Genomic DNA, 13,611 nt, shown 5'->3' with positions numbered 1-13,611 from the left:
ACAAAATATTGGACGTGGCTTAACTATTTAGACAGGAAACACGTCACCCTAAGCGGACGGAAAAAGCCACCACGGAAGACAGCAATGTTTTCAAAGTTTAAATGACATGTTTTGTACGACTGTAAACACGAACATCAGTTAATGTGTTGGGACGATAAAATATAATTACCCCTCCCTCAGGCGAACGCGGGAGATGTTTTGCGTCCGCCTCGGGCGATGTGTTTGCTTGTTTAAGAGAACAAAATAGTTAAGCCACGCCCATATTTTGATTATGTAATTAAGAAAAGAGACATTGCTATATGGCAGCATTTGGATAGAAGGAGTGTCCAATTTGTTGATGATGATCCATACTATATACTGAAACATACATATGTGTAGGCAAGAATATGGTTTTGATTTAATGTGTAGAATTTATTTATTTTTTTAAATTATTTCATAAAATAAAAATCAACTGTTCAAATACATAATTACAATTTAATAATAATTATACATACATATTTACATCAATTACTCGATTTAACAAATCACCTTATCATTGATAAAACTTATGAAATTTTGGATAAATTTTCATACTTGTTCATTTTATACACATTACCCCATAAAAAAACAATAATTTAATTAAAGCATTATGTACTTACACTAAAATTGTAAGCATAGCTCAATGCTCCTCTATAAAACTAAAATTCTCAACAATACTGAAACAAAGAGCCGCGTGGTTCCCGGCACCAAAACAAAAAAAACAGGACCACTCCATGGATGTCGTTAAAGGCGACTATAAATTTGTGATTCTTTTGTAGGAAACTAAGTCCTAATTCTATGAATATACTATCCCTTCCAATAATGGCTTTATACTTACGCGGCTTCGCTCCCACGGAAATGTTAATATTATATTTAGTCTAGTCAAAGTAGAGTTATTTTAGTAAGGCAGACATATCTCTGATTTTAAACACTGTTTTTCACTAGATTATACTATCCGCTTTCGATTTAATGAAAATGTCGTTTCTGTAGGATTTTTCTTTCTGGGGGTAGCACTAAGCCGGGACGCCCATTTAACAATTTCGATAGTGTCTATGGACAGTTTTTATCTCAGTTTGTTTATGCGTTTATAAGTTTACTCATATCGCCCAAACTAGTTAATACACAGTATCTTTAATTCACATTAGGATCTTCCAGTTAGTGCTCTGTTTTTTTTTTACAGTATTCTTAGTAGATAATTGAATTGTTACATGACACGTATAAAACTAAAAAAAACTGTTTTACTACTACCAGTATTCCGTTTCATACATTAACTTTACAATGGAATTGAAAAAAATAACTATTGCAGCTAAATTATTCTGGATACCTATATACGAGTATATTATATGCACGACTTCCGTAGATCAGACAGGGTTTCAGTTACATATTTATCTTTTTATTTTAATTACATAAATGAGAACAAGACCAGAACTTGCGTCATTTTCAACTTGATAAATCATAATGCCAATTATTAATATTAATATAAATAAAATTAGATTTATGTTACTTATTTACAGCCATCTTCCCTTTTCAAAGTATCTTTTACTACTCTTCAAGTAGCTAGATATCACATAAGACCAAATTGATGTAACTGAAACAAAAAGTAAAGGTTTGTTTCCCATTATTATAGTTAAGCTACTAAAGTTTGGGAGACTTTATAACTCCGATTTATTTAGGTCTATCTTTCGCCTGCGGCTTCGCCAGCGTAAAAAGTCCTTCGATATTCTCCACATTACATGTATGTAAAATTTCATGGAGATCGGTTCAGTGGTGATGACGCGAAAGACGGACAAACCACTGCCACAATTATAATATTATACTTATAAAGTATGGATTAATTATATTGTTCTGATTAAATAAAATCGTACTAAAATAAAAACTATACTTACAACTCCTTGACGTTCTTTTTCCTTTTGTAGCACCACTTGCGTTTGCTTTTCATCAAATTTAACTACAGCTGCTAAAACTTTGGCTAAGGTAACGGAATGTGTGCCAGATCCTGTTAAGTATTCATAAAGAATGTTTCTTAAATATTCTAACTCTGTATTTTCCTGTAAAGAATGCAAATGTCTCAAGCTGACTAGAGCTTCGTCTAATCTTCTTTCTAGTTTTTCATTTGCTAATCTTAATTTTTGATTTCCGTCTTGCATATGTTGGACATTTCCATTGACTGATCTATTTATTTGTTCTAAATCACGGACTCGATCTTCTAGATTTTTGTTTGCAAGAAGCAGTTCATCATATTTCTGTTTTATATTAGCCGATTCTGAATCATTGTTGTTCAAACTAGACATAACAGTTTCTGTTTTAACATAATTTTGTGACTGTATTTGGTCTTTCAACTCTAAGTTTTCTTCTATTAATAAAGAGTTTTCTCTTAATAAATCGTCTATTGTTTGTTTTTCCGAATTGATTTCTTTTCTTGATTCAGTTGTATTTGAGACATCAAGTTCATTTTTATCTAGTGTGCTGTCACTTGAAGCTATAACTTCTCTCAATCTGTCATTTAGCGTACTATTTTCCTTTGAAATTTTGGTTAAATATATTTGAAGACCTTCAATATCTAATTTCAAACGTCGATTTTCATCTCTCAACACCTCGCATTCTTTTATAACAGCTTGTTCATTTGCAATATCTGTATCAGTTTTGCCACTTGTATCTTCAACTTTTAGATTTAAAATTTTATTAGATAGCTTACTGTTTATGTCTTTTAAAGATTTAATTTCGTTTTGACATTCAACATTCTTAATATTTAGTGATTCAATGTCGTGTAATAATAACTGAATGTCGTTTTGAGATGTTTTAAGACTTTCGTCTAATTGTGTTTCTTTGTTTTCTAATTTTGTTGATAGTTGATTCATTTCCAATTTCTCTATGATTTGATTTAAGCGGTTCTTTTCTGATTCCATTATAGAGTGTACTCTGCGAACCTCTTCAATTTCAGATTCAAGACAAATAGCATTCATTTTAATATCCTCAGACTGACTCTTAAGGGATATATTTTCTTGAATAATGGCTTCCACCTTTTTTTCCAAATTTTCAATTTCTAGATCTTTTTCTGTACACTCTTGGCGTATTTTGTGTGCTATTTTTTCTGTTTCATTTAACTTTCGAGCTGCACTTTCTTTTTCAGATTGATATTTTATAAGTTGTGCTTCCAAGTATTTATTTTGTTCTTGGGCCGAATTAAATTGCGTTTTTATTTCTTCATATTCCGTTTTCATTTCTTCGTATTCCCTTGTTATAATATTCAATGTTTCATCTTTTTTCCCATGATCTTCTTTTAATTTTCCGTATTCTTCTAACTTAGAATTTAAGACATCATTTTCATTTTTTATAAACTGTAACTCTTTAACAGATGAGTCATGGCTACCTGTAACTTCGTTTAGTTCTGTATGTAAATTTTTGTATTTTATCTGTAGTGCGTCAAGATCTTGTAAGCAGTATTTTAACTTTTCATTTTCTTCTTTTATAGAGCTTATTTCATATTCTGATTCTTCTTGTTTTATTTCAAATTGTTTTAGCTGTTTTTCTAACGTTACATACTTGTTTTGCAAAGTTTCATACTCTTGTATATGGCTACTTAAATTCGCATTCTTTTCACGTAACATTTTCAATTCTTTCATTATAGATTCTTGTTTTATTGCATTCTCTTTTAATTCATTTTGAGAATTTCCATAATTTAGTTGAAGTTCATTATATTCTTGAATTTGTAATGTTAAAGCTGCATTCTCTGTTTGCAGCAGTTGTAGTTTTTTGTTTGTATCTCCCTGCTTTTTTGAGATTTCCTCCAACTGAAATTTCAATAAATTGTTCTCTTTGATGAGATTTTGATTTTTAAAATGAACTATTTCATAGGACTCAGGAAATTTAACTATGAGGTGTATTTTTTCAAGTAATTCTGGCAAAGCTTTATCATACATTTCTGCCTTGAATGATTTTGATTCTGAAGAAGCTTGACAAACTGATTTTTGTAATTCTTTGACTTCATTGAACATTTTGAACAACATAGGATTAATTGAGGTAAGCTTTTCGTTTAAAATTAAGTTTTCGGATTTCAGTTCCACTAAATTAGCACTTAGTTCGGAATTTTGATTTTGAATCAGTTCATGATTTCTAAGAAGTTTTTCTATTTCAGATTGTAATTTAACAAGCTCGTCACGTTCTTCTTGAATTTCAGATTCCAAATTACTATACTTAGTTTTCCAAATGTTTAACTCATCTCGCAGTTGCATTTTTTCAGTTATTTCAGTATGATCCATATATTTGTTTTCTTTGAAAAGTTGCAGTTCATTTTCTAATTTATTTATCTCTGCACTTTTTCTGGTATTTTCATCAGTCAGTTGAGCATTCCTATTTTGTAGATATTCATTTCTATCAATCATCGCTAATTTTTCTGCAGTTTCTTGTTTCATTTGCAGCTGTAAGAAATTATATTCTTCATCATATTTCACTTTAGACTGCTCTAAAGATTGGGATCTTTGCGTTAGCATTTGTATTTGCGTTTCAAGTTCTTTTATTTTGTTTTTAGCAGTGAAGAGTTCTTTGATATCGTTGGTTAAATTAGTTTTCTCTTCCTCTAATAAAGCTATATTATTTTTATAGTCACTAACTATAATATTAATAGACTGAATTTCTTTGTTAGCAGCAGTTAAATGATCCTTCAGCTTTTTTATTTCAGATTCTTTACTTTCTAATTCTTTGTGGATACTTAATTTGTTTTCTGCTAATGATATAGCATTTTCTTCTTCTCTTTTTGTTAAAATGTCAATTTTATTATTTAACTCAATAATTTCATCTTTTGCGCTTTGCAGTTCAAGTTCTAAAGAAGATGTCTCCTTTGTTTTACTAAAATCATAGGTATTAATTTTATTTTGTAATTCTTCATTAGTTATATTAAGTTCATGAATTCGTTGTTTAGCTTCTGTAAATTGTGCTGATGTTATTTTAAGTATATCGATTTCTTGATTTTTATTTGCGAGTTCATTAGCCACTTTCTGAAGTTCCATTGTTAGTTGTGCATTCTTTTCCTTAGTCGCTTTAAGTGACTCCTTATATTTGTTTGTTAATTGTTCCATTTTATCAACTTTATTCTTTAATGTGATAAATTCTGCACTGGGTTCCTGCTCACAAACTTGTTTGACATCACCATCAGGAGCTAAATTAATTAGTTGTGCAATTTGTTCATTTTCGTTTAAATCCGGATTTGCATTAATTTCTTTGTTTTCTTGATTGGGTACATCTGTGTTGCTCTGTAAAAGTGCAATCTGTGTATTTAAAGCTTCTATTTTCATATTTCTCTCTTCTATATCAACACGAAGAGCTTTTTCTAGATGTGCCTGTAATCATATTAAAAGAATATTACAAACCATACCCATGTGCTATCTATACATATAATAAAATAGTAAAAATATTTTGTCTGTAAATTTAATATTTTGACTGAAACGGATAGATAATTTTTTTTACATTTTTTGTCTGTCTGTCTGTCTGTATCTGACTATATGATTAAGATTCAACTCGAACTTTACGCAGACGAAGTCGCGGGCAACAGCTATTCTACACTAATATTATAAAGAGGAAAACTTTGTTTGTTTGTTTGTTTGGTTGTAATGAATAGGCTCAAAAACAACTAGACCGATTTTAAAAATTCTTTCACCATTCGAAAGCTACATTATCCACGAGTAACATAGACTATATTTTATTTTGGAAAAAAATAGGGTTCCGTAATATATTTGGATTTTTCGGACACAAAACTGAAATAAATCAACTAAAAAGTTACTTATTTTGCGTACGCTGCCTAAACTACAAAAGATAGAACCATAAAATGTTTTAATTAATTGTAGATCTTATAAATATCTACAAAAAAGTCCGCGACACACTATACCTATCTATGTCGAGTGAGGCACAACAACCACATTTTAATTTAAAAATCTTGAATTTTTTTTGGTCTACATAAACGCGTTTTTTTTACTCATGCTATTAATCCTTATCAAAATAAAATACAGTTTATGTAGATAATATTTGGTCTTTGAATGATTAAAATTGGACGTTTGGTTTTGAAGTTGTGGTGTAATTAAAATATTACGATTTCTGCTGCACGGAGCAAGACTTAGTTAGCCGCTTTGCGGGCGGTCCTTTAGTTAGTTCTAATAGATATATTTAGTATCGGCTGTGCATCCGTGCGAAGCCGGGGCGGGTCGCTATACTGAATATAATTAATACATGAAATCTTTTTGAAACTGCTTTGAAAGATTTGGTAAAGAAAGACAGAAGATTAAAAAGATGCGTTCGATGAGAATCTCAAAACAAATGTATATTTTAGTGGAAATTTTGGTTTTCAAAATCGAAATTTTCAGCCCGTTGATAAACTGCTGCTGGGAAAGGAAGTGGGATGTATAATGATATATCTGTTCATTTTGGTGCATAGCTGAAACAGCTACTAAAAACGCCAGAAACTCTATTGCTCATTCGTGGATTGTGAAAAGATCTGTGACTGTGATAGAAATGGGAATGAATTATGGTCGGCACAAGTTTTGCATGGAGTAGGCAATGACTTGATACAATAGGCTATTTGACAAAGTTCTAAAAACTATCTTAGGGTATTTATTTGTTTGCAAGGACAACTTACAAAAACACTTTTCTGACTTTATTTTAGCTATTTTATAAAAAAATCGAAAAAGAAAATGCAATATTCAAATCCAAAACGCGACTTTTAGCAATATGGCGGCCATGCAGTGACGTAAATTCCGCATAAATATCATACAGAGCTTGTTGGTGTTTCGAATAGATTTGATTTTCTCTTGTTTTATTTAACTTGTGCCACGTCATATGTGTGAAAATTATTAAAAAGAGTTTCTATAAATGTTGTGCAGTACCTCGATGCACTAATACAACAATAAAAACTCCTACGAAACTGTTTTTTTCTGTGCCGATGGATTTGAATATTCGCAAGAAGTGGTTTCAGCTTGCTTGGCGTATGATATATCACCAAAACACGTCCTCATTTTTGTGAAGACCACTTTGATTTGAGTATTTACGATGATAAAGTTCTTATTATTCGGCAGCATAGAAATCTGGATTGTCTTTGAAGAAGACGCCAACCATTATTGCGTCCACTTTTGGTAGGTTTCGACTGTCAGCTTTCTCGAAATTGGTTTCCATTATTAAATACCTATGTTATCTGAGCAATCCTGAGCGATAAAACACTAATAAAATCTTGAAATGATAATGATAGCGAACACCAAGGAACGGTGCGATCCACAGCCTGTTTATGCCTAATTTACGTCATAATAGAAATAGCCAATCACGGTCGTTTTGGTCACGTGACAGCTGCATAAAAAACCCCAATTTTCGGAGATGGATTTTGTTAAAATAATGCAATATTTTTATATCGCGTTATTACAAATCGCTTCAATAAATAATATTAAGACTGATGACATAAAAGAAATGTATATTTTTATTACAGTCAAATAGCCTATTGCTGAAATCCTTACATGAGGATCTAGTATCTACAAATTAGTTATGAATATGTAGAAAAAAATAGGAATGCTCAATTGACTGATGAAACTACCAGAAAAAGTTTAGAGATAAAAAAAAATAGACAAACATGTTTTGCGTCATCTTGGCTGTTTAATCTATTTATTGTTAGTTGTTTGACAGATTTTATAGAGTTTAAAAGTGGATTAAGGATAAATGAATTACTCATCAAATGCCGAAATGACGATGAGGTTATGAAGATGAAATAAAGTAAAATAAAAACATTCGTTTTTGAAAAAGTGGAGGAAATGACAACATGTGATGAAATATTTCAGGCGAAAGAACAGCAGAGTGATAATGAAAGAAGTTCACAGGGATTATAGCAAGTAGTGTCTGCCTAACCCTCCGGGAAAGCGGCGTGATTTCATGTATTAAAACTTTTGACTTCCTCAAAGTTGTCTGCAGTTATAAGAGTTAAGTCCTGTACAGTGTGTGCTGTGTGGTTTCTGGCACTTAAGAACAAAGCCAATTCATATCTTTCCCATGGATGTCGTAAAAGGCGACTAAGGGATACGCTTCTAAACTTTCGATTCCTCTTGCAGGCGATGGACTAGGAATCTGTCCCTATTTCAATCTCAATTCTATCATAAAGCCTATGGCTACTTAGTTTTTTCAAGTCTGTTGGCTCTATCTATCCGGCTGAACTTAAATAATTAAAAAAAGTGATTTGTGACAACAAAGAATTACTTTTAAAATTGATTATACTAAAAGGTAAGTAAGAATCTTAAAATTTACAAGTGGTGTATACTTATGATACACAAAAGTAAGATGGCATGTTACCTTTGCACTTTGTTCCAGGTTACATTGTTCCCGTAATTCAGATATTCGCCTCAAAGCTTTGTCTTGCGTTTCCACAAGTACACTCTGAAAATAAAATAATTTAAATAACTTGCGATCTCGCAGTTAATCACCGCTTCTTGGGTGCATGGCTCGCTCGTACAAAAGGCGCGGGAATTCGGGATTATCTAAATAGAAATATATAGGGAAATACCGTAGGGAAATACCGTCAAAACTGCTTTTGCGCATGACCTTAGGTAAAATATAAAAATATATTATGTGCAATAAAGAGTATCCATTCATATGTCTCTTGATATGTATAAATGAATACTGTGAAATAATGTAAAAAATATTTGATACTTTTTTTTATATTCAGTCACGCCATGAAGGAGTTCAAGACAGACAGACTTTATAATATTAGTATGGACAGGTATGGACTTACCCGCGCTTTTGCATTCTCTCTCTCCAAGAGCTTGTAATGGTGTGCAAGGTTTGCATATTGTGTCCTGTATTTGGTGTATCGTTCTTGAGTGCGTCTGTATGCGGCGTAAAGTTGATCTTTTGTAACGCGTTCCAGGCTAACTTGTCCACCAGCGAAACTTCTTTCTTCTGCTTCACTTGCAGATATCTCCATGTCCGACTGGAAAGTAGGTAACGGATTCTTTACGCGTCGACTTATGAATAAAAAAGCTCTAAGAAAACCGAGAATCACACGTGGTTTCATTTATATTTTTTCTGTATACAATAGAATAATAAAAATAAATAAATCTTAGAATTCTTCTTTAGCTATGGATTAATTTTCACTGTGGCATAATTTATCAAAGTTGACCAGCAGTTTTTGAGTTTATCCATTACAAACAAAAACAAATATTTTCTTTTTATAAAGTTAGATGCAAAATTTATAATTACCTGCAAATGATACACTGAAGGGCTCTCATAACTTGGGAGTCTGAATGACACATCACTTGCAAAAGAACTGTTTGAAAGTCTCCTTTGTTTTTGATTATCCTGCAAATTATAATTATTAAAAGCCTATGCCTGGCTACCATTGATTAAACAACCAAGTCAAAACAATAAACCTATTATCGCTTTCAAATGAGCTGATCAATAAGAAAGAGATGGAAGGGTATGCCAAACTTTAAGGGTCATTTTTTCCGGTCTGAGGATTGCTTTAGAATTGTTACCAGATCTATTGATAAAGATTTTGGCTTTCAAAATAAACACATTATTACCTTATTCAATATAAAAAAAACGAATACAGTATTTGTAGCTTCTCTACTACAAATTAAAGTAACCATCATGGTAATACAATGTATAGAGTTTACCCAGCTTTCATGTCTTGTCAAAATTGGATTATCCACATTGCAGATAAGCCATCACTAGTAATGTTATCCATGTATAGTATAGTATTTTATAAAATTTCTTAAGTGGGTACAATAAAGTATTAAAAATTATGAAAACTGTATTCTTCTTAGCATAGAAAAAGACAAAAATGGAAAGGATAGAGGGCTAAAGGGATAGGCTTATAAACTTGGGATTCTTCTTTAATATGGTGGGCTACCTGTCACTATTTGAATTTTGCCAAACAGCTGGACATGGCCTACACAACTTATTAAGACTGTTGGCTATGTCTTCCCTACAATTGATATAGACATGATTATATGTATGTTATACATTTTCTTACCATTATGTCACGGGTGCCAAAGTCCTCAGTAACAGTTTGTGAGCCTGATGGCTGAAAAAGAGGTACCTCTTGGAATGTATTTTGACTTGACGTGGGTGTTCTTGTGGGAGCACGTGACTGTTGACTATCTACAAATTATTTTATCAAAAATTACATTCATGATACACATTAAAAAAATTTGAGATCCTTTGTCTTAACTTTGTGAAGGCAAATTGAAATCATCATACTTTTATTTCTTCCAGTTTCAACAATCCAAGAGATGAGCTCAGGGTAGGCCTATGAGCCAATACACAAGTGGTAATTACACAAAATTATGGCCTGCCCTGCATTATGAACTAGTTCAGCTGCCTAAGTCAGGTTTTAACCCTCACAGTAAGATAGCCTGGCAGTGCTAAGCAAACAAACTTGCCACTTTTTTAACATGTAAACTAAAAATATCTTCCTTTTTATACATAAATGATTTGTAAAACAAAAACACTATCAATTCTCAAAATATAATGTTTCCCTATCATACTATATTTGATGATATCTCACCATTATCTCCGATAGAAAATAGGTCATTATTAGTGATATCAGATATACTGCTTGATGCTGATGTAACAGCGGCCTGTAACAAAAGAAGATATATTAACATAATGTGGTATGAAAATCTGGACACAGTAACTGAACATACATTTTAAAACAAACAAATGTTGTGAAAACGTGTAAACACAAGTCTTTACACTATTTAACCCTTAACCACCTAGCATATATTTTTGTCACACGACCACTTACCATACGTCTGAGGGAACCCAGAACAAAAAAATTTTTTTTTGTTAAATATTATGTAAAGATATAAACTTGAATAAAAATTATGTTTGGTGCATTATTATTCTCTTCATTAAAAAAATAGGAACATTTTCATGTTCCTATTTTTTCAACAATAATTTTTTTTTAACTTCAATAATTGGCATTATCTCTTATTTACGGTTAACTTTCTAACTGTTCTAGAAAATTACATCCACAAAAAATATTTAAAGTAATAGGCAATTATTCTTATATTTTTTTTATAATTCAATTAATAAGGAATTTAAAAAAAAATAAAAACTCTCAATAAAATAATTAATTAAACAAAATTGCAGACGCCAAATTTAGAGCTTTTCGCGACAATTAGAACAAATTTTATTTGAGCATTCAAGGCAAATGGACGCTTTGCATTCGAAACACATGTATTGTGTCTTGCGTTTCTTTTTGCTTTCACAAGTAGAACAATTCTAACGACCTGATAATCTCTCTTCAGCAGTGCTGATGCATGGAACAGCTGCTGGAGGGGCCACGCTGATCTGGAGTATGCATTGTATGCTAACACGTATATCTCGTTGCAATTTCACGTGCCATATGCGGTCTTATTAGCTGTTCAGCAAGTTTCTTCAAAAACTTGAACCTGCTTTCAAACTTTTGTCCTAGTGTCTACACAGACAGGTCCAAAACATAGCAATTTGAGGCAAGAAATATCAAGTAATCAGTACAATATTGCCAATGGCCACCTACGAAAGCGACGACTAATTCGAGCACCTTTGGTCTAGTAGATACACTCCAATTTTGGTTTGGTTATAAAATAATATGATCTCCGGTTTCTTCGTCACTTCGTTGACACCTGGAGAATGGTGCATGCTTGAAACAGTGATGACTACCTTATTTTGTTTTGGCACATATGGCACTCGGAATCAGACGCACAACTTTCTTCTGGAACGTGACTAATTTCGACTGGCTCCACGTCGTTGCATTTGTCATTTGGTATTTTTTCATTGTCTGATAAATTATTTTCCAACCACCGCTCAATTACAGCGTCCCTAAGAAACTATAACTAAAACTAAAAACAAATATACATAACAAAAAAATATAACATAACCTCCTAACAGGGGTCTGTCAGACCTACTCTGGTATTTAACTACTCACCTGAGACAAACGCGCACACTTCTAATCTTGACGAGCCGTTATGCGGTACTACAGGAATGAACGAGTCGATACAACACTCCGGCGCAAAAATATTCACAATAATGATATCAACAGGATCTGTGAGACGTATGGTAGGTGGTTAAGGGTTAAGATTATATAAGTTAATTAACTTGTTAGCAATTTAATTAAAAGATCTGTTGATTTTAAACCACGAAGGGTTTGTCAATCCAACAAGGTTTTTTTATTACACTGATATAAACCAAGCAACAAGAGCATAAACACCTACGAATTCTCACCAAAACTTGTAACTTAGTGTATTTATATCGCAACAGGGACAGGTTGTTTAAAAAATGCCTTTTGAGGTATTTTTAAATGATTTATTTTGTAATACTATCAATTAGATCTGCTGGCCAGGAGTTAATTAATCTGTAAAGCACAATGGGCCAACTTAATACAAAAAAAAATTCTACCAATCAATTTAATATGATCAGGTGAGAAGTGGAAAAAATAGCAATGACATAAGTAAACAATGAAATGAGACTACGATAACTGCCACCTACCTGCGCAGCTTGGGCAAATTGTTGGATACGTTGAGGTGAAGACTTTACTTCCTCAGCTAACTTGTCTTTAAGCTTTTTAAACATTGTTATGCTTCAAATGCGAATATAAACGAATGTTTAGCTTCCTCCATGTGTTTATTACAAATAGTACGATTATGGGGAACTATTTAACAACTAAATCAATTCTTTCTTAGAATAAACTTAAAAAATAGGTCGTCTCTGCTACAATGCAAGATGACATACATGATGTAGTGATGATGATATGACATGACAATTTGAAATGACAATGACAGATGACGTAATGTCTTTTTTTTTCTTTCCTTTCTTGTGGCAATCAAACTTTTTTTATGAGCTCATTTTTGCCAGTGTCGAGTTTTTACTACGCTTTTATTAGCTTGGGTTGTATGTATGTAACGGAATCTTTGAGCTTAATTTTCACTGGTTTCTAAACGTCTGATCAACTTGGAACTTTGCACACGTATCAAGGACCGATGACAATGCAATATTTTGATAAGGGTTTCTCATTATCCTTATTAAAACTGCCAGGATTAATAAATTCATTTTTAGATCCTTCGTAGGAGAGTAAGAGAGATAGAGCTAGCACGCGATCTGCGCGCGCATGCCTGCACTCTCGGAGTTACTCTAGTAAGATAGTTATACTAGAAGTGTTAACTTCCAAAAAATAATCGTATAAAAAAACTGAAAACTACGCTTTTATTGCTAATCGAACTAAAAAATAGAAAATAAATAATAGTTTAAAAAAATCTAAAAAACTACGCTTTTGTTGCTAATCGAACTAAAAAATAGAAAATAAAAATTAATTACAAATGAATTATAAAACAGTAGTAGCAAGTCGAACAATTAGTTATAGTCAATTACCTCCGATTAAAATTATAACAAAATTAAATTTATAAACAAAACAATTTAAATTGGACTAAAAAGCGTGGGGTGCATTTTACTTCATTTTCATAACTCTCTTGTCATAAATATATGCTAATAGAATGATTTTAATATTTACTACATCAAGCACCTCACGCTTTTTACTCCGGCTTAAGCCCATCGCCTTTTACGATATCCATGGAAACGAGATGGAGTGGTCCT

At 32.1% G+C, this 13,611-nt stretch overlaps 1 protein-coding gene across 1 annotated transcript; it reads right to left on the bottom strand.

The window, feature by feature from the left end:
- Positions 1-454: 454 nt before the first annotated feature.
- Positions 455-12,761, bottom strand: LOC106138713 (golgin subfamily A member 4). Its single transcript, XM_013339964.2, has 8 exons — positions 12,511-12,761; positions 10,547-10,619; positions 10,013-10,140; positions 9,238-9,336; positions 8,771-8,968; positions 8,332-8,415; positions 1,905-5,354; positions 455-1,606 (listed from the first exon to the last, which is right to left on the bottom strand). The coding sequence occupies exons 1-8, from the start codon at positions 12,592-12,594 to the stop codon at positions 1,583-1,585; spliced, it is 4,140 nt and encodes a 1,379-aa protein (XP_013195418.2). The 5' UTR covers positions 12,595-12,761; the 3' UTR covers positions 455-1,582.
- Between the last annotated feature and the right edge of the window lie 850 nt (positions 12,762-13,611).

The sequence above is a fragment of the Amyelois transitella genome, chromosome 4, assembly GCF_032362555.1.
Source record: "Amyelois transitella isolate CPQ chromosome 4, ilAmyTran1.1, whole genome shotgun sequence".
Taxonomy (NCBI): domain Eukaryota; kingdom Metazoa; phylum Arthropoda; class Insecta; order Lepidoptera; family Pyralidae; genus Amyelois; species Amyelois transitella.
The sequence above is the reverse complement of the archived record's forward strand: the minus strand, read 5'-3'. Positions and strand labels throughout refer to the sequence as shown.